Raw genomic sequence first — 25,765 nt, 5'->3', positions numbered from 1 at the left:
TAGTTGTAGTTTATGCAGCTGACTGGGGGATCCAATTCAACAACCTAATATTAGTTTCTTTATAATTTCACCGGAACATATTGCTGTCAATCGAAAATATCTTTTTATTCCAGAATTAAAAGATTACCAAATGTCCTAGTAGCATAGAGAACATATACAGTACAACATATATACAGTTAGCCATTATTTAATAGAGTCCAGTCCTATTCATTCTTTTTACAAGAGCAAAATGCAAATTTAGTGGGGAAGCAAACATGTATTTTAAGGTTTTAGTTTTGTATGAAGCAAAGTTGCCTACTGAAGGAAAATGCATTGGAACGAACAGTTTGTTACATCAGACTAATTCAGTGATATGCAGTTCTGACGGGGACATTTGACATGAAAAGTTAACTGCTGCCCCCCAGGCACTGTGCCACTGCAATTTAAAATGAAATGGTGTTAAAATCATTATACTGTCAAACATCAGGTTTAATAAAAATCTGCTTTAGTATCTTATATTAGCTAATAGAGCAGTTAGCACTGCTAAAACAGCAACATTTCTGTATATGACCAAGAAAACATAGCCAATTAACTGATTGTAAAAAGACTGAATGTTTGCGTTTCCAGTCAAAGCAAACATTCAGTCACTTACCATAATTAACAGAAATAAAGGTTTCCAAGGTCCGTCTGTGTGTAATTAACATACTGTGTTTCACTTAGTGATGAAGTTCCTAAAATAAATTGATTAAATATTTAAATTTATTGAATAGTCTGTAAAGGCTAAAGTGATCTCAACAAGAACCCAATTATAATACTGCTACCAAGTTTTTCAAACATAACTGCTCTCTAACCTTACTCTTCACTTCAGCTGTCAAGATTCAAGAAACATGTTCCCATGTCAATCTATTTTAATGTTTCTGACATCACTGTGTTCAGATTTTTTCTCATTAGTTGCCCTACCATCTAGTGAGGATTGCTCCCCATGACTCCAGTATTTTCTCCGGACAGTCCTTGGAGACATCTCCAGTCCCACTGGAGATTTCGCTGTCACTATCTGCAGAAAACAAGATGTATATAGAAACACATTAATCTAATTTCATTAGATAAAACTGTTGTGTAGTTGTACACAAACTGTGCACATGTTTATTTTGTGTCACCAGCTGGTCCAGTAAGGTCAGAAAAATGTGCAGCTTAGGATTGTTTCAGATGCTTTGCCACTCATTTCAAGAAGTCTGAAAAATTTTGCTAACTGCCAAAGCCATTTCTCATCCTCATGAAGGTCAGGTGCAAAAATTTTGCGTTCAAAGTGGAAGCTTTTGTGGGAGCCATCACTCAAGAGGGACAACAATTACTTTGAAATTGCAAAATATATATTAGGTATTAAATAATAAATCAATCTAAACCCTTTTTGAGTCTTGCAGCACATTTTAAAACCAGCTGGTATTGAACCCACACAGTTAATGGAAGCAGGAGTGCATGCACAGTGCCCACACCTTCCATTATCACTGCTCTCCTGGCTGCTGGTTCGTGAGGCAGACAAGAGGCAATCAGCACGGCCAACCACTTGTCTTTTGAAGCAGACTGTAAGGCTGCTTTAACATATGCTGTGACAAGTGCTGAAATGTATTTCAGGAACAAAAAAGCAAAATGACAAAAAAAAGGAACATAAATATCCTTTTGGCAGTCAATGGTTTCATTAGCTGGCATTTCACATTTAAAAAATGAAAGCAGATAAAGCAGAAATAAAACACTGAAAATAGTGGTTATGTTCCACATGGTGTTATATACAGTAGTTTCTTGTCACATATCTTTCTGAATATAAAAACATGTGGATGTGTATGGCTTTAATCTCATTGCAGAGTGACAAACAGTAAAGACTAATTATTTATTTGGGTCTAAATGTGAAGAAAATTAAATGAATCTCATGTCAATGCTGGAAATTTGACAGTTTTTTTATAGTGCATATTCATTGGGATGAAAGGTTTAAAAGTTACTGCAAAAGGACTCTATGATTTTCGTTTTCTATATATAATAAATGTAAAACCATATTGGGATGAAAGTTCAAGTTCTGCACACAATCTGTGACTTTTAAGATGCCTGAATAAATCAGAAAACAAGTTGAACTATCCTGTGATAGGAGCAACTTTAAGCAGTAGTCATATTCAGGTGAGTCGATCTTCATTGGAACAAACCTAAATTTGCTAAGTTTACTCTAAATTAAATAATATTATAACAGTGGTATTACTGCAACCATTGAGAGGCACGAGTGTAAATTTCATACATATTCAAATTCAAAAATATTTTATTAATCCCAAAAGGAAATTAATAATGTGCACCAGATGCTTCATCTCTAAGTTTCATCTATGATGATACAGAATCTTTTTACATATCTGGGTATATTATTAAGCAGAGGTCTGCGACTCCATTTCTTGAATGCTGGTGTTTACAGGCGTCTCTCTTCATAGAGGCAAAGCGAGGCTGCTAATTACTATGCTACTGAAACACAAGGCTGATAAGTAACAGTCTGACAGGAATATTAGCCTGTAAAAAACTCGCCTTTTACAAGAGACGCAGCGGCAGATTGAGTACCAAAGTCCACAATCGTAGTCTTCATCATAGTGCCTTCCTCAGACCTGAACTCAGATGAGTAAATGTACGAGTTCATTGATTTATGAACCTGCATATAAACAATGCAGCGCTGGGCAATATAACTAATATATTCGATGTATCGTGGCTGGTGCCATGCAATCAATGTATAAAATAGAAATATTGGGACCATCAATAGTATAGATTTCTATAGCAACCATTGCCCTTCTGCATGTGATTTACTGAAAACTCATTTTCTCCAATGCATCAGTTAAACTCCTGTCACACAGAATAAAATTACAGAATGCGCTGATTGTTTACCATCAAGAGTGACGGAGAAATGGGAATTGAGCACCAAGATCCGCAGTGTGAACGAAATTTTATTCTTTGTTTTGGAACCGAACTTGTCAAAGATGCCGTCAACTTCTGCACTGTGTTGGAAAAACAACTTAACATTCTGGATTCACTGATCCAGCTGTCGAAAAACATCTAATAAAAATCACAGTTGAACATTGTCATAGTGATAACGAACAGATTTTAAATATTGCCAGATATGTTGTGTACTGCAGTAAATCAAAGTGACACTGATTTTAAACTATTTCGCCGAACTTAATTGTACTTATACTCTTCTATAAAAGTCAAGTATCACAAGAGATGTTATTGTATTATTTATCAGGAAAAACAAATGATAAAAATTAGCACTTATTGATAATGTTTGAAAACTCAATATTTGATGTCGACTGATTTCTTAATTATCATTTATATTGATTGTCTGATAAGGCCATTAATACATGCTGAAATGTGATTAAAAAGAGCCATTATGTGTTAGTTAAATACAACATAATAAAACTACTTCAATAACTGATTTGAAAAGTTTTATTTTTGAAAGAAGTATTTGTGTTCAACTATATGCAGTGACAAAGTCAGATGTGATATTTTTTCATTGTCACTTTTATCATTACACCACAAAATATTCTTATCAACCATAACATTTATAATTCCAAGCACTAGTTAAAATGCATATTTCCTGTTTGCCTTCTTTGCAAAGTGAGGAATACAAGTAACATAGTCCTTTTCGAAATGTTTAAAGTTCCTTTTTAACAGTGTCGCAATATCAGAAAGAAACAGAAGTCACACAAGCATAAAAGAAACAAAAATGTAGTAAAAAGAAATTTAAAGTGACAAAACACAGGTCCTCAGAGATAACTGAACAATAAAACGCAACTGCAACCTTTCTGAGAGTTTAAAGGCACAGCTCATTCCTGCTTAAGGCTCTTACTCAGGCCTTGACATTTCAAAATGAGTAAAGGCAAGTGGTTATGCTGAATGCGCTGCGGCTCCAACATCCTCACAGCCTCAGCAGGAGCTTTTCAGGTCTTTATAAATGCTTGATGAAGCCTTTCAAATGTTTCAGAAACCCAACATAAAGCTCCTGCCTCCATCCTCAGATTTGTTGGAGCCACGTGGCAAGAAAGCACGAGTCCAAAGCTGCTGCCAACTTACCAGGTGATGAAAGGAACCGGGCAGACAAGGACCATTACTATTACCTATATGTGTGATGGGGGGCAGGCACATTCAGTGTGGGATTAAAACAGAATCTGTATGAGGATGAAGTCACAAATGGACTGGGTTTGTTACAACAAGAAGCTATTTCTTCCGTGTATCATAAAGATAACACTTGCAGAGTAAAATGTAGCAGAAAAGGAGTCAGGCTGGAGACATAACCATGTTTGTCCAAGAACGTAGAAAAAAATAATGTCAATGTCAAACCAATTTCCCATTCTACTTTTCAGCTGAAAAACCCCTAACCAGAATTACATTTAAATGTGTTTGCTGCTGTGGCATCTACTTTGACAGTATTTGTATTCATTAGTATTACAATAAAAGTGACCACCAGCTTCACAGCCCCCTGATAGCCTCCGATTTTCAGCAGTGGCAGAGGAGAGGGGCGTCACTGAAAAAGGTTTGTGGATGCTGTCCACAGAGCCGGCTGAAAGGAGTCAGACGCAGCCTTGGCGGATGCCTCGTGACTGAGTGACTCGACAGACAGGAACAAAACAGACTATTTCTCTCTCTTATTGGGTAAATACTTTATACCACTTCAAGGAGAAAATAGCTGAAGACTGTTTATACAAACAGGAGAATAAAGCCTCAATTTCTGAGGCTTGAGGACAAACTTAATAACAAAATTTAGGAAAACACCAAACTTAACTTTTCTTATGCGATGTGTTCTATCCTCTTTCATTTTGAAATTCTTAAATACATGCAGAGTAATTCATATTCACACTCTTTAGAGTTTTGTATGTAAATCTTTTTCAAATTTCCATCTAATTTGAAGTATTTGCTAACTCAGGCTGGTCTAATCAGTTAAAAAATAAAAGGTTGTAGCTGTAAAACAACAAATTATTAAAAGTTAAACTGGATGGATATGTCCTCTGTGGATATATAAGAATATGCTCACATTTATGCACACAAACACAGCTGCAAAATAAACAGATCCATTAAAAATCAGTGTTATCATACAGTGTGCAGTCTGAATGATGACCTCGAGACACCTGCAGCATTTAGCCTGTGGTGAAGTGCCTGAAACTGGGTCATGTTTGGGAACCTCTGGAGTCTTTCTGGGGCTGTTAATATTACTGCTGTTTTGGCTTCATTCCTTCGGCAAAGGCGGCTGTTACTGGCGGTGAAATAACCAGTCTGCTAAATAGGTCAAATTTATACATTCACCAACTTTCTCGAGAGAAAAAAAATTGATGGATAACTCTGTTCAGGTAGAGAAAAGCTAATGTCAGATGTGTTGTAAAAAATACATCTAGAGTTCCACTTTAGGTTTTTTTATATTCTTGATCAGACTAGACAACTCTAGAATAATTCTTTATTTGTGCGAAAATTGACAGCGTAACAACATCAAAAGGATGGGAAAGTAGACACGAACCTTAAACGATTAAAGAAAATTACACCAAAATAATGCAAATATATCAATCTAGTTTGGTTATGTATAAAGTAATACGCTCCAAATGATTCAAGAAGGTAGATTATGTCTGTATTGTTTAAATTGTTTTTTTTTTTTTTACATGTGTTTAAAGTACAACAAATAGCATTGTTCTCACCAGGGCAGATTTAGATACAAAATCTGTTCCTTTCTACCAAAAAGTCTGTTTCTGACAGGAAATGAAAAGTCTATTTCCTAAGTGACAGTACATTGTAGAAGGGATATAATTGCTGAAATGATAAAGTTACATACAGATGTGCAACTCCAAAATATTAATTTTACTTCCAGTCAGAGGAAAGTAAGTTAGTAAAATTAAAATATCACTTGATCTTATTTCTTAATTGCGTGTCTTTTTTTTTTAAGAATTCTGAGGAAAAAGTCAGATTTATTTTTCTTTCAGCGGCCCAAATCCTAGTTTTTGGTTCAATAGTGTTATTGAACCTGAAGAGAAATACGAACAAATGGTGTCCTTGACTAAAGGAGGCTGTTTACTTCATCCAAACAGCAGCACATAAAGGCTCTTTAATGTTGTTGACGCTGCAGTGTTGCAGGCGTTAACAGGATTGGGCCGGGTTCTGGTTGAGACACGGACACATTCACAAGTGCGGATAATCACACAAATACCCCCCTGACTGGACCCGCAGCTAAATACTGTGGACAAAATCAACAAATCCACGGTCGACATCAACAATGTTGAACTCATGCATGAATATGTACGCTGCCTAGCCAGTGTTTGCTTGCCCAACCGAATTAAGCTTTAATGTTGATGAATCTCTGTCACTGAAGTGTACACACAGGTTTTTATCAAAGCTTTTCTGCAGAAGGACAGTTTGAAGGTGCTTGTCCCTCTTTATAGAAAACGAACACTTGCAATATGAAGTTCAATTTAAAAAGGCTTTATGATACACACTGAAAGCAAAATAATAAGAGAAGGTAAACGTCGATTCTACAACTTATTGGTGAATCACTCTCCTTTTATTGTGCTTAGGAAAGTAAACATGTTTCTCCTCAGTACTGAAAGGACAACAAATTTGTAGAGCGAATGCTGTTATGTTTGTGCAATTTTCAATCTCACTATGAAGGACAAGTTATTGTGAAGCTCTGTCTGGTTTATTTTGTTTCAATCCAAGAACCCAGAACAATGAAAAATAAAATAAAACTGAACAAAAACAAAACAAAAAAAGGGAGCATACCTTCATCGACATCTTCTTCCTCATTATGGGAGGTGACCTGCTCCCTTTCTTCAACGTTTCTTTCTGCTTCCCTCTGAAGGCTCACCACTTCATACACAGAGTCACTCTGACTCACCCTGTCAGGGGCCTGCTGTGTCAACAAACAAACACATAATCACAAATGTTTAAATGCTGAACCTGTATAGCGCTTTATCAAGTCAAAGGAACTCCAAAGCGCTTTATACCATATTCACTCATTCGTGCACATTTTCACACGCTGATGGCGATCAGTTCCTTTATACCCTGGACCAGACTGACAGAAGTGAGGCTGTCCACCACACCACTGAGTACAAATAATTTCACAAGTAGAATGTAGAATTTCTATGTCATTTAGTCACTTGGTAAAAAAATAAAATAAAACACCTGTTGATTCCTATAAAACTGAAGCACTTTTTCAATTCATATTATAATATTTTAAGTGGTCAGAGAGTCTAATGACATCTATAACTTCCTGTTTGCTTGCAGTATAAAAACAAGGTGACTATTAACCATTTCTCTTTGTCTTTCACTTTTTGAAATGAAAAATATAAGAGAAAATGCCACAGAAGTTAGCCAGATTTCTGCTGTTCAACAAGACCCAACAAATGGCAACAAGAACATTTCTTCTACTTGTCCATACCTAACGTCAAAGCAATAATTAACAGCTGAAAGCTTAAAACAACTGGAACTGTGACAAGCAAAGGTGGACAAGGACGCACGCTTATCTTGACACCAGGTAATGATGATAAGGAAGGTAAAAAAACAAAAAACAAAAATGTTACTGTTAGAAAACTGCAGAATTTTCTGTGAGATTAAGCTGCATAAAACAAAAGGATTCCTTCTTATTGAAAGTCTGCTACACATATTTGACTGAGAAGCTAAGAAACACACAGGACACACAGCATCTTACTATGAATACTCTCACACTATTGTATCTCTTTCTGAAGGAGATACATATTTTTCATGAATATGAAGGTTATATCTGGCCACTACACATTTATTTTGTTTTTTTTTGTGCTTTTGTTTTAAAAAACAATAACAGATGCATGTCAAAACCGACTGTAAAGCAGCAAGATCAAGATTATTTTGGCAACATGAGCAGGTAGAGGACATAAAGAACTTGATTCAATCATCACAGCTTGATTAAGAAAATTTAAAATTAAACAAAATTTAAAATTATAACATTGTTTAATTGCTAAGTTAACAACTACAGTTAATGAAGAATCTAACTCAACACAAAATTCGTCTCTGAAAAACTAAAACTAGGTCTTAAATGTACCTAAAGGCAATAATGAAAGTGTAAGTGAGCAAAGATACCATCAGATCTGACCTTCTGTGTCACAGGCAGCTGATGTTTATTTCTAGTCTATTCAATTACTTTGGTGCTAGTGCCCATCTCTTCCACCTAGAGAAAAAGGTGGAAGAGATGGGCACTAGATCAATGCACCTAGAGAGCTGCATTGATCCGCCCACTCGCATGGCTTCTAATGACTAACTCAAGCCAGAGCCGACAACTCAAAATAGCCGAGGATATCCAGCCTGGACTATTTCTGGAAAAATAATTTACAGACACTTGAAGAAATAATTTGCTTTGGTATTCAGCGGCCTCTCAAAGAGATTAGTGAACTACATAAATGATTCACACTGATTTAAAAACAAGGAAATGTGGACAAAAAAAAAAGGCTCCTGGGATGTATGTGACATGGATTTTGAGTTATGCAACAATAATCAATGCATCAAGAGAAGTTGCGTAATAGCAATTTATGTGCACAAAAGGTTTTCTACTGATTAATTGCTAAAACAATATTACATCTACAAAAGACACATTTTGGTGCTTTTTTGTGCAGATTGATGCATTTATAAAAGTTTTATGATTGTCCACAAATTCAGTTGATTTTACAGTTTTGCTAAATTGTACTGACAATAAACATTTATTTATTAAAACTTAAATATGTTAATTCTTTCTATACCTAGTAAATATTTATTTAAAAAATTAAAGCAATATATTTAAAAGTATACGTTTTATATCTAAAACAAGCCTGTCTATTAGAAATAAGTCAGAAGAAGTGATCACGATAATCTTATCATGAATATTGGGAGGGTAAGTAAGCATATGTTACGTTATTTTATTGTTATGTATGTAACAGGTCTTTCTTGTAAATGAGATAATGAGTCTCAAGAAATTATAAAGAATTATAAATACAGAATTATATTTTCAAAGTATATGTTTGTCCCTTTTGTAGCTTAGTAATTAAACATTCCAAAAATCTCACATGCAACAAATATATGAATAAAAATAAAAAATAAAAATATAAAATATGCAATAAATTAAAAGATTCTGACCCCCACTATTAATAAAATGTCTTGATATTAAATAGACCTTTCTGGTTTTCTGGGCGACCCAGCTCCTTTTAGAAAAATTTAGTTTTTCTCCTTTTATTTCAGAATCTATATTATTACTGGAGATATTTCAGTTGTTTTGGTTTATTAAAGGAAGAACATTCAGCACTGACAGGCTTGCTTAAAAGAATAGTAAGTAGTTGAGCAAACAAGTCCTACAGGTTAACAGACGGGTCAATGGTACTTCATATTAATGTTTTCCTTCCCAAAATAAGGCAAGAAGATTGCATATTTATTGTGTTTGCACCACCTCTGATTGTCATCTGCAGTGAAAACTTCTACACAATATTATCTTTTAATTAGCTTGGAACCACAGAACTAGCCCAGCACCCTTCCATTTACTGAAGAGATAACAAGAGAAGCAATCAGGCGAACGAGTCAAAGCGCTGCTGTTAATTACCCAAAAGCAAATAATGAGACAAAGCCTCTTATTAGCTTTCACAATCCAAAGCTTCCCCACACCTCACTGATTCACCAGGTCTCCCTATGGCCAACTAAAAGATTTGCTTTCTAAAACAGAGAAGAGGAAGCTTATGGCTTAACAGTTTGTTGAACCACCAGCAGAAAACTGGTCAGACTGCATGACTGGTGAATCTCTATTTTGTTTTTTATTCCGTTTTTCTTTTCCAGCTTTAGCACTTTACTTTTGTGAATACCTTTTGTGGAGATAGAAATGTTAGATAGAAATGTTCAATATACATTAAGATTAATCATTTACTAAGTATTTAAAAAGCAATGGAAGCACTGCACATATTTCCAATCTGCTTTGTGAACCTCTACATCACAATACTTACCCTCCAAAATGAAACTCTGCCTGTCTAGGGAGAATAGATTGAGTTCAGAAATAACACAATCTGGGCCGTTTCATCCCCCTGACACCAATTCTGAAATAAGTCAATAAAGTTAACATGACCCGAGTAAAACTGCAAAACAATAAATCACTGATAGCTGACGGCTGACAGATTTGTTGCCAGAAGCTACCACTGAGACTCAATCAGCTGAACTGACCTGCTCAGGTTGGCTTTTTAAATATTTAATGATGCCTAAATGCATTGGCTCTGCTGCAACACAAACATTACTGCTCTATATTTTAGAAAAGGTTAAAAAATCATTGCTGACCAAAATGACCAGGAACACAGTTTTACTTAATGCAACAAAATCATTGTTTAGGAAAATAGGACCCCTAGTTTTCCAAACACTGATTCTCAAATTTTATAGAAAGATTTCAAAATCCAAGCATCACAAGGAAATCCAGCTTATTTGAGCGATTTATTCTCCTGTAGATATTAACACAGCTTCGACGACAATGTGCCAGTACTAAAAAATAATAAAAAAGACATTGATGAAAAGCAAACATATAAGTATATTTTGTTTTTGTTCAAATGTATAAAACAAGAAAGTAAAAAAAAAGGAAACCAAATGAAGAACAAAGTGTCTTTATGCCTCAACACTTCATTATTGAGCTTCTTTTTTCCACTGACTGATGCCCGGGCACAAAGCATTTCACAGTCAGTGAATCATACACACCCACATGTCGCGTAGGTTCATCAGCCAACATATTTAATCAGAATAAAAGAATATATAAAGGCTCAACATGTAAGGGGAGCAGATATCAATAGTTGCAGCAAACCAACCTGCCGCAGTTTGAGGTAGAACGTTTCGCTGAAGGTCTTTCGGCTGAAGTACCAAAAGCGTTCGTTTGACGGATAGACCCTGACGAGAGTCTCCAACAGGAAGCGAACTGGTTCCACCACTTCGGTCACCACCAGGTCCACCGCCACCGTCATGTAGACCTGCTTATCTGGAGACGGAAACAAACAAACATAAAGTTAATGTCTGTGTTTGTTTTCTCACTAAATTCAGTCACTAAAATCTGTTTACTTGTTTATTTGGATAAAGCTGAAATAAAAGCATTAGGTTTACACTATAACAGAGAATAAAAACCTGTTAAAGCATCAGTACCTCCTAGATAGAAAATGTTTCACATTTAAACTCCCAAATAAAGTTTTAAGTGTCAATTTTTTTTTTTTTTAACTTTTCATTTATTTTCCAATAACTGTCTTTCACAAACATATACACAGATCCATTCCTGTCCCAGTTCACATTTTACATCTTATTAATATTTTATTAATACAATCCTTCCTTTCAGACATTTGACCTACAATAAGTGTACATGTTGTTTAATTCCAACACTGGCGCGTTATCTGGAGAGTACTGATGAAGGAAAAAGCAAAGATAAATACAATTCCCTCAGATAAACATTAACCTCATTAAGAAATACTAATATTCATTAACTACATCCATAACAGTTACAGTGAAAATAACAACAATAGACATAGGGAAAATAAAAAACTAAAGTAACAATAGTTCACACTGCTACTAAGAATTACAATAAATAGAGGTTTCAGGGTTTCAGTATGAATCTAGTGGAAGGTTTTCTAAACTTTGCTTTTAATCAATAAAGGTTACCCAAAATGGGTTTAATCTTGCTGGCTCCACCTAAAATACAAATACTGAGTTAAGAAACTGTATGGACACCACACCCCTTACTGGATAACAGCATGGCTCTAATAATCTGTTGGTAAAAGGCTGGATGGGCTGTTAAACTGTTAAACCAACCAGAAATCTTTTTTTTCTGGTTCACAAACCTTTAGGTGTGTCTTCATTCAGAGGCTGGAAGGCGGCCATGTTGGGATTCCACGTTCCTGTGATGACGTAGGCTTTTCCATCTGAGCTCTTTCCCATTGATTCCTACAAAAGGAGTTGTGTAATAAAATAGATTTTATCCCCAGCAATACTTATGTTTTTACCTACCATCTTATTAATCATGCAATAACACCAGATTTGTTCCATTAAAGGCTGCTCAGTTTTCGTGTTTCTATAAACTAATTCCGTCTCAAAAGCAGTAAAATAGATGGTTTATTTGATAAATCAACAGATTTCCACGAGGTGTTTCACAGTAACAGCCACATGCATTGATTTCTGTTATAATTCATTCCTTCAAGGCCAGTAATAAAATGAGTCAAATGAAGTCGCACATACCATGTCAAGAAGATGCATGTCACTATTGCAGACTTTCTGCCCGGGACTCAGCAGCATCCCAAAACACCTTAACAGAAGACAAAGGAGGCACAACTTACAAATCAATACCCACTAATTCCAAGGCAGAGCTACAGCCTGCCTTCATCAATCAAGTTAGCTGAGAGAGAAAAGAAAATGGACGAAAAAAGAAGATGAGAATCCATGCAATCTATACAGCATCGTATCTATTCTGAAGACATTTCAGACAAACGTCTTAGCTTGTACTTTACCATCTGATTGTATTTATGCCTAATTACCATTGGATACTTTAAACTAGAAAATTAATTTGAATATATCTTCATAACAAGAATTGATAAAAAATAGACTAAGAGGTCTCTGTTATAGTCTTTAATCTTGCTCTGATAAAAGCTTAAGAGTTGGATGATAGCTAATTTCTTGAATGCTTCATCTCTAAGATAATAGATGTTTCAATACAAATGCAAATAACAAAATGAAACATTTAATAACAACCAGTGGGATTTATTTAATAGCAATTGTTATATACTAAGCAATTTCCTTAAAAGAATTGCAGGACTTTGTGGAATAATAAACACGCTTTCTGAACTTGTATTTCATGGGTGTTTAAATAACATGGGTAGTAATGATGAAAGGTCCAAATGCTAATCAAGTTCTCACTACTGTGTGTATTTTCTTTTCCATGTTTCATTTATCTTTAATGAGCTACAAAATCTCACTTAAAAGAGAGATTTCATTAGGTCCTTTCGCCACTTATATTATGAACAGAGTAGGGAGATTTTTCCCAATTTCCTTCAAATAATTTCTTCATAATGTAAAGTCCTTTCATTTTTATGCTGCAGAGATTTTTCCCAGTTTCTGACCCAAACTGCATAAGGATCCATTTACAGTCTAGTTAATCACTGAAGCAACATTTGTATAGTCAAAGCAATTGCAATTACAATAGCAGAGTTTTAAATATCTGGACATGAATAATCTGAAATGTCTAATGTGGCCTCAAGCTTAGAACTAGAGACACAAATCATCAAATTACATCAATCTACATAGAATCAAAACAGGCAAAGTCAAAATTAAAAAGGTATGTGTGAAAATGTAGGTACACATCTCATATCTCTGTAGTTAGCTAAAGCATCTTTAGCTGTCTTAGAGGAATTTTATCCCAACATAAAACCCCTGCTTGCATGACCCAGTTTCAGACAGATGGCTTTACGTTTGGTTGTGGAATATTTTGATGTCTTGGTCGACCCAATGAAAACAGCCACTGGTGAGACGCGATTCTGTGGATACGCTGTGTTTAACACTCTAACAGACATGCATAGGCTTTTGCATGGTCTGATTGTGGGGTGAATTTCCCCGAGAGTTTCTATTCCTGGGAAGAAAGGCAGCAACCGTCCTAAATGGTCTCCAATAACAACAGTAATTGCTTCTCTGAAGTCACTGTTGAAGTCTTTACTCCGTGGAACTGTGTTAATATCCGTTTGTTGTTTCCAGCCAGGGAAACTAAACTGCTGTCAGAGAGATGGTCAGACATGCTGATGAAATCTGAGAACAAGTCTAACACCATTTGACTGCGACAAAGTATTATGAAAAACTAAACTGTATTCCTAAGGAACAGATGATTATACATATATATTAACTAAGGGTCAAAATCAATGTAAAAAGGGCAACTTTTTGTCTCTGAAAGCCCCATAGGTGTGAAGATAAAAAAGGGGGAATTTCTTAGTTTTTGCAGTTACTCAAGCATATAAACATTTAAACAGTGGGCCGCAGAAATTTGAATGTGACTTTAAAACATAGTCTGCACTACTGTTCACTGAGTTCATGAGAAGCAAGCACTAAAGAGCTTGTAAGCCCAGAATGTTCTATGGTTCTTTATTTTATTTTTGAACAGGGAGACATGTTGAAATCCTTCATATTGATTATAAAGGATTTCTCCAAAATACCAACATATAAAAATTAAATCCATAAATGTTTTGTGCACCATTAACTGGGTTAATCCTCCGTTGTACAGAAGGAGTAAATGAGTTAAAGTATAAGTCAGGAAAGGTTCTATAATGGTATGTAGAAAAGTAGAATTACCGAATGTCAGCCTTTCAGGACAATGATTTAAATATCCAGTTTTTAAAAACACCCAATTTCAGGGCGACGGATGTGGAAGAGATTTTTCCTGGTATGCTGGAGGGTTTGAGTGTTGTTGGCCAGCTGATTTGCATCTTTAATGTTGCATAGAGGACAGAGGAAGAACCTGCTGAGTGATAGGGTCGGGTGGTGGTCCCAATTAAGTCCTTAGAAAACCTTTTAAACTAATTTGAATAATAAATTGAGCTTTGTGTGTAACTCGGATCAGTTGGAATGTATGTTCCTTGGTAAGGAAGACTGACTGACTTTCAGACCTCAGATTCACGAGGATCAGGGCGGCTCTTGTCTGCTGAGGCGGTTACGGCAATTTGGTTGTTCAGTCCATGATTTACTTCTTGTTGTTTGTTTATATCCAACCTTTACCTCATTAGAACAGCTCCTTCCTTTGTATTCAGTTTCTTAGATCGGTATATTGACTTGGTTTCCTCCTCAGCTCCTTTCAATGTTCATTAGTTTTCTTCCTTCTGCTAGCCTGCCAGGTCTTTCCTCATAGCTGCGCCCTGTTTCCAATCAACCACCTGTTCGTTAGCAAATAATCAGGCTCCTCAGTATCTAACTTTCCCATTTGCTAAGAAAGTTACTATCTCGCCTCTTCATTGGCTTGATTATTGCTGTATTGTAAGTTTGTTATTTTATGTAAAGTCTCTAATTGTGCCTGTATTATGGGTTCAACTGCAACACTACATTGTGATAGTTTCATGTTCTGTACCTGGCTCAATATGTTATACTTCTGAGTTTATTTTACACTGAAAACCATTTTAATGCTAACCTTTCGATGCCCAGCTCCTTGTTGCACATTTGTTGAACAGAAACCAGCACCTTCTTCTGGACACCCTGTCGCAGCTTGAAGTAAAACTTATCCCTGTCCTTTGGCACTGGGCTGGGAGAAAAAAAATATGAGTTATGAATACCAGCTATTTACATACAATATGACATTTCTTCTCCTCAAAGTGTCTGCCATCAAATCAAACAAAATCTTTCCTGATTTAGTTTGAATTACAATTTTTTTTCTATTTGCCAAAACAATGAAATAATTTTTTTAATATACATTTACAATTCTGGTAATCCTAGCTGCCTAAAGTCAGACAATGACAAATCATTTGTGTCTCTTTATACTGCTGCATACACAAATACATGATATTAATTGTGAAAGTTACCAAGGGTTCTTCAATATAGCTTTGTTTTTTTTTTAACTCTGTTCATTCTCTGCTGCTTTGTAACTGTTACCATTTTATTTACATTTTACTTAAGATGTCAAAAGTCATCTACCTTTGACAACTGACATGAAAAAATTGGCTGACTATGTCTTCAATCATTAGGCTAGCAGAGTCAAAATTTTCATGTTACTAAAAAGACAAAACAGGAAATTGCGTTTGTGCATTTGATTTGCATTTGTGTGTGTGGACCAATTACTTGTAGTTGCCTTTGCCATCATCTTCTCTGATCTCTAGTGAGACAGTGAAGGTGTAGAGATCACCGTCAGGCGGACCAGAAAGCGCTGTGTCCCTGATGTCTGCTCGTTGTGAAGAGCGCCGGAAGGCTGTGGAGAAACTGTAAAGGATGCGGCTGACCTGAATGGAAAGAACAAAAGAGGACAGAAAAAACAAGAAAGGGAGAAAATATTTAAAAAAATTACAAAATAAATACCTTGCAAGTAAACGGAATGAAAAATAAACATGGAAATCAAAGAAACAAATTGGGGGGAAAAAAATAAAAGACAATAGTGCCCCCAACTGGCCAACAATAGATGGTACGACTAAATATTTTTGAAACACTTTGGAAATTTCTACTATTCATCTATGAGTAACTGCTGGTCTTCACCCTTCTTCCTTTTTGAGACTAGCTGGACTTTGAGCTGCAGGATAATTTGTTTGCATGTTTATAAGTTTTTCAAATTAAGTTAAGAAAGAAAACAGAGTCCAGAAACACTTTTTTAACATTGTTGTGAACTCCAATTGTTTTCAACTTCGAGTGGATGCCAAGATAATCAGTAGTATTACAAGAGTCGTCCATATTTTGTAGTTACAAAAAAAGTTCAACATTTTTATTGGTTTCAGAGAACTAAAATGGAGTAGTAAGATTTTGCTGTATAATTAGATAAAAACACAGACTAAAGCAGACGGCTTTATTTAACTAAATGCAAATAAACTATTTTGTAGAGATTTGTATTTCTGTTGTGATTCCATTGCATTTCTGTAATGGCAACAAAATTATTGACAGGATTAAGAGCTTCTGATGCTGGAAGGAAAAATAATCATTTTAAAAAAGTATTTTGGATTTAAAGAATTGATCTAATGGAGCCTGAGAAACTTGCTGAGATTTTGTTTAGTATTTATGGTCTAAACAAGTTTAACTCACAGCCTCTTTGATGTGGCAAGAGAAAACGTGAATCTGGAAATCCTCTGAACTTCGGTAACTCTCAGTGAAGGAGAAACAGTCGCTTTCTACAGAGCCCTCGCGCCCACGGGCGCAGAACAACACCTTGTAGATGGGGAAGGAGGCGATCTCTGTTCCTGAGGCCTGGTCTACGATTCTGAGAAGATGGAAAGGACAAAAATTACACACAATATTTCTGTTACTGTACATGAAGCTGGTTATTTCTGTTTTTGATTTATAGTTGAATTAGTTTGTAAGGCCTTCAGCTATCAATAATCAGTGCATATACAGCTGTTTTATTCTTATTTTAGCCAACTGTCTCATTTCCTCTACAGTATGTTTTAAATTCAGTGTTCCCTTTTCACTAAATGAATGAACGTGGCTAAAAGAGTTTCTGTCATATGATTTTACTTCATGATCTGTAGAATTTTTTTTATCATTCTTGGAAAATTCCCTCCAAGGTCATTGTCAAAAGACAGAGGTCTGAAAACTTGTGAAAACTGATTTAAGTAAAGAAGCCAAGTCAGATTTGATAGTTAGGCTCAGAAGTCCTTATCATTATCTTATGATTTGTGTTTTAAAAATGGCATTTAGTCCATGTGTATATGTATCCATATGTCCATAAGACAGTTACACTTAAGCCTTCAGCTCCAGATTCCTGTCAAAGTTGAGTCAATTTTTCAAGTGAAATATTTTGTGTTCCAACTTTGAATCAAAGCCAAATACAAATTCATATACTATGCTTTGTAAAAAGTAGTTTTTCTAAAAAAAAAAAAAAAAAAAAAAGGTTGACACAAGTTCTTGCAAAACGTATTCATACCCTTCTGAACTTTTTCACAGTTTTTCACATTACAACAACTTCTGTCAATGTTATTTTTGGATTATTTTGCCAGTTCTTTTCAAAATAGCTCAAGCTCAGTCAGATTGGAGTATCTGTGAACATCAATTTAGGTTTTGTCAAAAAACACAAATAATTTGGGTTTGTGCTTTACTTTACCCAAACATCATACAAATGAATTTCAACCATAATATTGTAACTCTGGCTGCCTGTTCAGGATGGAGGACTTCAGCCTTTCAGACCCTCTCCCTGGTTTTCCTCCTATATTTGGTGTCATTCATCTTCACATCCACTCTGACCAGCTTTCCTGTCTCTGCAGGAGGAAAACATCCCCACAACCTGATATTTCCATCCGCACTTTTACTAATAGCTCTGGGTTATTTTCCACCCCATGTAGCATTTTATTTTTGGCACAAAAAGTTCAACTCTAGTTTCATTTGACCAGGGAATTCTCTATCAACTATACAGTGTTGCCTTTATGGGACCACAGAAGGCATTTCATTTGGCTTCCTTTAACAAGTCAAATTCTTGAAAACTTTTGTTTAAAGAAAAAAAGTGTAGATGGCATAACTAACATTTGTCCTAAGCTGAGAATCTCTACAGTTTCTCCATTGCATTTCTCATTTCATACAGACACCTCCACACATGGTCTGGAGGTTTAGTTGACCAGACGTGTTTTGGTAGGTTTAAAGTTGTGCCAAATGAATTAAGTTAGTTAGTAAATGTAACTACTTACTATCAAACTCTAATTAGGTGATATTTGTATTTTACTAAGGCATATTGGAGAACAAAAATTGAAGTAAACACACATGAACATCACACTTTTAAGACTTATGAGCAAAAAATGTTGAAACCAATTTCTCACTTTCATCCCTTGTCTTTCACAATAAGACACAGCGCAACTCACGACAAGAGTAAAATAATGAAAAAAGTTTAAGGGATGTGAATATCTTTGCAAAGCACATACTGATTCTGCACATGCAATTTTTTTAGTGTCTCAGTATTTCTTATAATCAGACTCCTTTATCTGACCTGACAGAACCATCTGGACCACAGGGAACATGCAGCGTGATGGGAATCGGGATGGCGCTCTCCGCTCGCAGGGTCGCCATGGCTCTCTGCGCCTCTGCCTCGTTGCGAGGAGCTTTGACCCACGTGCAACCCAGATAGGATAGCTTGTTGAACTGGACGCTGTCCTCCTCTATGACACTGGGACTGGATGGTGCCGGACATGCTTCTGTATACAGACAGACAGGTTTTTTTCTCAACAATTTTGGCCACTTGTTGAGAACTAAAGGTGAATTTTTCTTTCTTTCCATGTCATGTGAACAGGAAACACTCTTGTACCTAAACAAATAGCGACAGAAAGAGCAAAGCTGCATTCACAGCACCATGAAGAAGATGGAGGAAAGATGTGTTAGAATGATAGAGGAAGTTTGAGGGTATTCGCTGAAATAACTTCCGATCTGAAACTTTCACACCAACAAACAGGAAGCAGAACAATGAACCCAGCAGCTGAACTTCCACCTCACACATGCTCGCTTTCATAGCATGCTAACAGTTTCCCCCTCAGTCTGCCTGCAGCTGTCTAGCACAACTGCAAAATCATACTGACGACACTGCCAGTTTTTGTTTAAACGGTGACCAATACTTCCTCTGAAATTTAACACGGTCTTAATGACGGGAGTAGCGATACCTAAAACTCATTAATATCACATAGACAATACACCAATAACAATAAATATCTCTGTAAACACATGATTGATATCAATAGGGAATACATGTGAAAAAATATTCAGTAATTTCATTGGACTCCGATCCAGAACCACACAGCATTCTGGGGGATGTCGGCAAATGAAAGGCTTTAGCAAACCAACTTTGATTACATCAACTAACTCACCCACTCTTTGGTTATCTAGCAACAACCTGTTTGAGTAACTTGCACAGCAGGGGTTTGATGTTTTACCATGGTGCAACCACTGCTTAAAAATAAAACCACCAGCAGGGAGTGGAGGGAGAAAATAAGCGCAAAAGTAAACTTTGTGTAACGTCACGTGTTTGGCAGTTTTCCAAATATTTAAAACAAAAAATGAATCAATAATTACTTGTATAAGCTTTTTAAGAAACTTTTATATCACAATATGTTTTTCAGCCATATCATCGAGCCCTAAATTCACAAAAACAACAGGATTATATTTTAAAGATCTAATTTATGTCAAAATAGGCCTTTATGCTTTTTTCTTTTTTTTTTGGTTTGTAACATTATAAGATCTTATACAGAGAGATTTTGTAACAGACCTAATGCTTGAAAATTATATAAATATATATATATTTTTTTTTTCTAGGAACATTATAAAGGTTTCATAAATCTCAAACTGTAGTTCTAACGATCCATCTTATCCAGTTTAGCCTTGACTGCATTCAGTCGTTCAGGTTTTTGGCAAGAGATGATTAAATGTTGTCCCCAAATCATGAAAAGATGTCAAACAAGAGCTTTAATAATGCTAACCAGACATCAACCTTACAAAGCTGCTGTGCAGTCATATTCACCTGTACAGCTAAATGAATCCCCCCCCATTCCAATGCAAAGGTAATAGAGAAAAGTATTAAACGTGACAACTATCAGATGAGTTAAAAGAGAAAAAAAGGAGTCAGCTGCCCGGGGCATTCACCACTCATGAACATCAACCACCTCAAGTGAAAGCAAAAGTGCATTCATCTTCAAAGTGGAACCTCACAGTAGCATTAAATGACACTAGTGTTACATTTGATGTTGTCTATAAGGTTTTAAAAATAACTGATTAGTTTTGCTAGTAAAGATGTCAACACCAACTTGAACTGAAAATTAAAGCTGAATAGCTGTATTTGCATTTAAAAATGTCCCAACATACCTTGTCTTTGTGCCTTTTTTGGAGCAAAACACGTCCTTCTTTTGAACATTGCTAACCATTTGTCAAAGTATGTGCTTATTTCCTGTGTGACACATTTCATCACTCCCCCGTTTCATTTCACCTGAACTCATCCAAAAATAAAAACAATTCTTTATGCTGGACTTCCTCTCCTCTGATGTGAAGAATCACATCTGCTTTTTATTTTATTGTAACCATGATGAAGGATCATTAAAAGCAGTTAAAATGGGGCGAGGGACTAAAATTATCCAAAAAAGTCAGTCAGGGACCCAGAAGAGTCCCTGACTCACACAGCATCAAAATTACTCAAGGGTCACCCTAAGATTCTCACAGTATAAAAACAGAGTAACAACACATATTTCAATGCTGAATACTGAAGATTTACAGCAAAAATGTATCTATTGATCTAAATGCTTTTATTTTAAACAGCTTGAAATTGTAATTGTATTTTTAAAACAGTGCTAGCTTTTTATTCCTCCCTGAGGCTAGGAGTTAATCTTGAAACGCTCTGTGCTCACATCTACTGTAGAATGCAATATAACAACATTCAAAAACATTCAAAAAAATAAATACAGCACAATATAGTACAGCAACAGGCTGCTTTGCAGAAGATCATCTAGTTCCTATGAAGAGGATTTGTTTATTCAACTTTTTGAATTCAGAAGTTTAAAGACATTTCACAATATTTGGTTGAATAATTTTTCAAATGTTCTTGCTGTCCTTCCACAAGTTTCTCATGATTGTTTGAATTCTGGTCCATTCTTCTTGACCAAACTGGTGTAACTGAGTCAAGTTTGTGGACTAAGTTCCTCAACATACCAAATGGTCTGTGTCTGAAATCAAGGCTTTGTGATGAACGCTCCATCTGATTGCGTTGTTGATACTGTGCCACTTGGAAGGCAAATTTGTGCAAGAGCTTTAACTTCCTGGCTGATGTCTTAAGATGTTGCTGCAATATTTCCAAATATTGTTTTTTTATGAGTTTTTACTCATAAAAACCATCTATTTATGTTTGTGTAATACTCCATCCTGCAGCAAATCATCCATACAGAATGATGCTGCCATCTTCATACTTGACAGCTGGGATGGTCTTCTGAGGGTTGCAAACTTGCCCCTTTTTCAATAAAGCTGCAGTATGTATCTTTGGTTTAATTATTATTTTTAGATATCTGTCAAAAATATCACAATGTTGTGACAGTATAATATGAGACAGATAATTTGTAAAACTATCTACATTTTCATATTACCTTTGGTGCAATGGCTTTTAGGCCTATATTGGTACAGAATTAAATTACCCTGTGGCAAATGACACCCTCTTACTAGCATCAGTCGGCATTTTCAGAAAAGTTGTTTTTCCCTGGGATTGTCCACACATTAAGCACCAAAAACCCACATCACAGAAACCCCTTTCTTAATCATGTACTGCGACACATTCCCCTGTTTTATGTACAAGTCTAAGCTTGTATATAAAGTTTTAACAAATTAGCGCAGCATTTCCAGGCATTTATAAACCAAATCCCAGGATGAACAAGACCTGTGGAGGTCCACAATTCTCTCATATGATTTTTGTGTTATTTCATTTATTTCTAACTAAATTATACACTCAGATGTGCTTTCAATTAATTTAAATGTTGTGAATTAATAATAAGGAGCTCTAACTCACAACAGAAAACAGCTAATCTTCTCTTTTTAATAAAGAGAATAAAAAAAGAATAAAGGTTATTTGTACATCCTTACATAAATATAGATGGGTTGTGGGGTAAAAAGCTGGTCTGGAGTTGGAAACAACTCATGGAATTGTTTTAGTTTCCTCAACAGGACTGTTTGTGCTTTTTTACGACTGGAACCATTTCCAAGTGGCCGGTTTTGTCTTTTCTGTAAGCATTCAGATAAATGCAGACGCCTTCTTTTAGTCACCCGACTGGCAGTTCACAGCAACAGATGGAAGGAGAACATCATTGCATTAATCCAGTCATTCCTGTATGTCCTCTGGCATTTTGTTACAAAGGTCCTAAATAGAAATAGCTTAGCAAAGCATTTTAGCAGTTATAACTTCATCTCATTTTTTAAACCTTAATATACTCTTCTATTCTTATATTTATAACCGTCATGGGCGGCTCTAGACGGGGAGCAACAGGAGCCAGTGTCCCTGTAGAACCGGACTTTCCACCTGCTATGCCCAAAGGTAATGAAGGGATAATACTAAATTAATCCCTTAGACCAATTTCATTATTTACCTTCACAGTTTTACTTCAACAACCATGTAAAAATGTTGAACTTTTAGCTTGAATCATATTGAGATAGAATCAGACTTTTTATCTGCAGATTCAAAGTCTGCAGATATTAATATATTCAACAATGAACTATTGCTCTGTTTTTTGTTCCATGCTTTTGTTCTGTGTCCCTATTAAAAACAACACTGGCTCCATCCTGCTAAAGTAAATCGCCACTGATAACCAGCCCATCTCAATGAAAATAATTCAGAACAGGCTGAAGAACTAAAGTCTTGTGTGTGCACAAGATTTTATTACCACTATACAGTTTCAGTTAAATTTCTGTGGTTTTGTATTGTTGTAAAGATGCTGTTTTATGAAGTCAAGTGATATAATAGAAGAGCAGAAAGCCAGTGCTGGAAATCATGATTTTCCTGTTGGACAACAACATGGACTTACCCTGACAATCAGCTGTAGCTCAGGTTGTCTTACCAGTAAATGATTCAGAACCTTGTTGAACTTTATTTGTGCACAGGTTGCGTTTGAGCACAAGTGACCAAAATAGGTCTGGATTATTTGTTTAGGTCACCCCATGGAACAGATCCCTATTACTTTACAAGCCACAATGTTGTTTCATACATGGTTGTTGGCAGAACTGCCAAAATTAAACAAACATAAACAGAATAACTTTGTTCATTATTTAAGTCTGTACAGGTAATACTGAAAAGTAGTTCATGGGTGTGTGCTTGTACAGCAAAGCTCTGTTTCGCTGTTCAAGGGTTGTTTATTGAGTGATCTCAGTCAACTATGTTTACATACAAAGCAGCCAGAGTTCAAGTGCTGACTGTGTTGATCCAATAGCAAAGAAAACCATGGGAGAGGAACAGCTCTAGTAAGTCAAGGCCCCGTTTTGTACCGAAGTGTTGCCGTTTCACCCAAATCTTTTCTGTTTTTATATCCATAAACAAGCCATTCTGTATCCTTGTACTTAGCCAATGAATTTAAATATATCTTAATTTATCTAATAATAATACACAGCATAAATTACTCATAAACCAAAACCAAAATAACTAAAACAACCTGCTGATAGACATTACTTAAATGCATATGCAGTAAGTAATGAAAACCACAGGCTTTCATAGTCTTCAAGCCATAAAGTTTATAAATTGGATTAATTAAAGTTTATAAATTGGATTAATTAAAAAGTACCAGCTGAGAGATCAAGAGCATGCTAATAAGCTCATTGCAGTAAACAATTAAATAAATGCATGACAAATTAAAATAAGTTTGATAATTTCCATTCTGATGAAGTCTTGTTTACAGACATGTCAAAATCAATTTTATGTAGTTTCAGTTGTGTGTGGTTTATAATTCTGTTTCATTTATTGTTTGGTTTTTATCTTGGATAGTTACAATATCTTACGGTTCCAGTGTCAAATGTTCTTCACAAAATTCAAGTTTATTAATCTTTGAGAGAGGAAAGTTATGAGCATATTATGTCACTACTTGAAAAAAAGTCTCAAAACATTCTTATTGTTCATTGCAGTAATTACTGGGACAAATTATTGCCCAGAAAAATGTGTTTTTGTGACAGGCCTACATGTTATTGAAAGCTATTGGTTCCAGAGTGTTTACCTGCAGGTTGGGTCTCTGACACTTGGCTCTCTAGTTTCTTTTGCTTCTCCATCTGTTCCACACAGCTCTTTTCTACCTTCACCTCATCATCATCATCCAACACCTCCTCCATAGCCTTTTCCAGCTGATCACTTCCATTCCAGGACATCTGGGGGTGGGTAAGACAAAATATTACAGGACCAGGATATTCTTAGCTTATGACAACACGGAATCACAAAAAATCTGTGCACAAATGTATTCGGCTCATCTTAGGCACTGTATATTTGGTGCAGAAGATTGCTTAATCTAGTGAAATATTCAAAGAGTTTTGTTTTATGTTTTGCAACTTCAAATTTACTCAAAATATCTCAGATGTGCCTAACTTTGTAGATTATGGGGGCAATTCATTTAAATTAATTTAGTGATCACATGGTGCTCATTTCTGACCTTGAGTCTTGGTCTGCCTTCAGAGCCCTGCGGTGAACTGGCCGAGCTGGTCTGCACTAGGACAAACTCTTCACTGGTGACGGTGGCCACGGACTCTGTTGAGCTGCTGACTTTGCCCAGTGAGGAGCTGTCATCCATGGCTAGCAGTTTCACTCAGGATCAGGATCTAAGGGAGACCAAGGTTAATGTTCTCCCCTTCCCTCCTGTCAGCCCAGCTGTGTTGGATGGCAGCCTGCATGAAAAACAAAAGGAACTAGATTAGAAATGCGGCACTCACATGTGAATACAAAGAGCATTGAGGCTCCTTCAGATTGAATATTCTATTGGCATGCAAAATGTGAACTCATGGTATTGTTGCCTCCCAAATAATCATGTAATTGCATTTACAATAGTGTCCAAACATTAAAAGTTCATTATGAAGCAAAATGAAACAGTTCAGCAAACGAATTCAACACATTTTGACCAACAACTTTATGTTTTCATTGAAAGCTACTACTTAAACAAATAAAATAAGTTTTATGCAACGTCTGAGTTAATGATACCTGTTAGGATGGAAGGACCCACTTACTACACAACAACATATTCAGTTGCATAATTCATAAGAGTTAACCACAGCAAGTCTCTGAAAGCCCAGCTGAGTGATTAATACAATCATTGAGTTTCCATTAATAATATTTTATGATGGTTATATTTTTAAACATGTTATTTATGTATAACTGAGTGTTCATCCGGTAAATCAAACTTTGTACAGAACTTTAAAAGTTTATCAAAATGCTACTTAAGAAAATTATTTTTGTTGTCGTTTCTGTTTTATTAAAAATAATGGTTTTTAAATTAAGGTAAAAATAATTTTTTTAAAAACTCCATAAGATATTAATATAGATGCATCTCAAAAATTAGAATATAATCATGAAGAGTCTTTATTTCAGTAATTTAATAAAAAAACTTGAATTATATGAATTGCGTATTATTGTGGATTCCTACAAATGTCATATTTTCAT

At 35.6% G+C, this 25,765-nt stretch overlaps 1 protein-coding gene across 3 annotated transcripts in view; it reads right to left on the bottom strand.

Moving 5' to 3' along the window:
• rabgap1l (RAB GTPase activating protein 1-like) overlaps positions 1 to 25,765 on the bottom strand; it is a 99,343-nt gene that overhangs the window by 69,310 nt on the left and 4,268 nt on the right. For all 3 annotated transcript variants that reach the window (XM_055056686.1, XM_055056701.1, XM_055056690.1), the window contains exons 2-12: positions 24,765 to 24,996; positions 24,339 to 24,486; positions 18,614 to 18,818; positions 16,726 to 16,900; positions 15,781 to 15,938; positions 15,137 to 15,247; positions 12,214 to 12,280; positions 11,820 to 11,922; positions 10,806 to 10,972; positions 6,754 to 6,883; positions 940 to 1,033 (exon numbers count right to left, since the gene is read on the bottom strand). In XM_055056686.1, the coding sequence (XP_054912661.1) occupies positions 940 to 1,033; positions 6,754 to 6,883; positions 10,806 to 10,972; positions 11,820 to 11,922; positions 12,214 to 12,280; positions 15,137 to 15,247; positions 15,781 to 15,938; positions 16,726 to 16,900; positions 18,614 to 18,818; positions 24,339 to 24,486; positions 24,765 to 24,902 (1,496 nt within the window). In that variant the 5' untranslated portion in view covers positions 24,903 to 24,996. The remainder of the gene's footprint in view (positions 1 to 939; positions 1,034 to 6,753; positions 6,884 to 10,805; positions 10,973 to 11,819; positions 11,923 to 12,213; positions 12,281 to 15,136; positions 15,248 to 15,780; positions 15,939 to 16,725; positions 16,901 to 18,613; positions 18,819 to 24,338; positions 24,487 to 24,764; positions 24,997 to 25,765) is intronic.

This window comes from Poeciliopsis prolifica, unplaced genomic scaffold (genome assembly GCF_027474105.1).
Source record: "Poeciliopsis prolifica strain line A6 unplaced genomic scaffold, Auburn_PproV2 SCAFFOLD002, whole genome shotgun sequence".
Lineage (NCBI taxonomy): Eukaryota > Metazoa > Chordata > Actinopteri > Cyprinodontiformes > Poeciliidae > Poeciliopsis > Poeciliopsis prolifica.
Note: the sequence above shows the minus strand (reverse complement) of the source record. Positions and strands in the feature narration are given on the sequence as shown.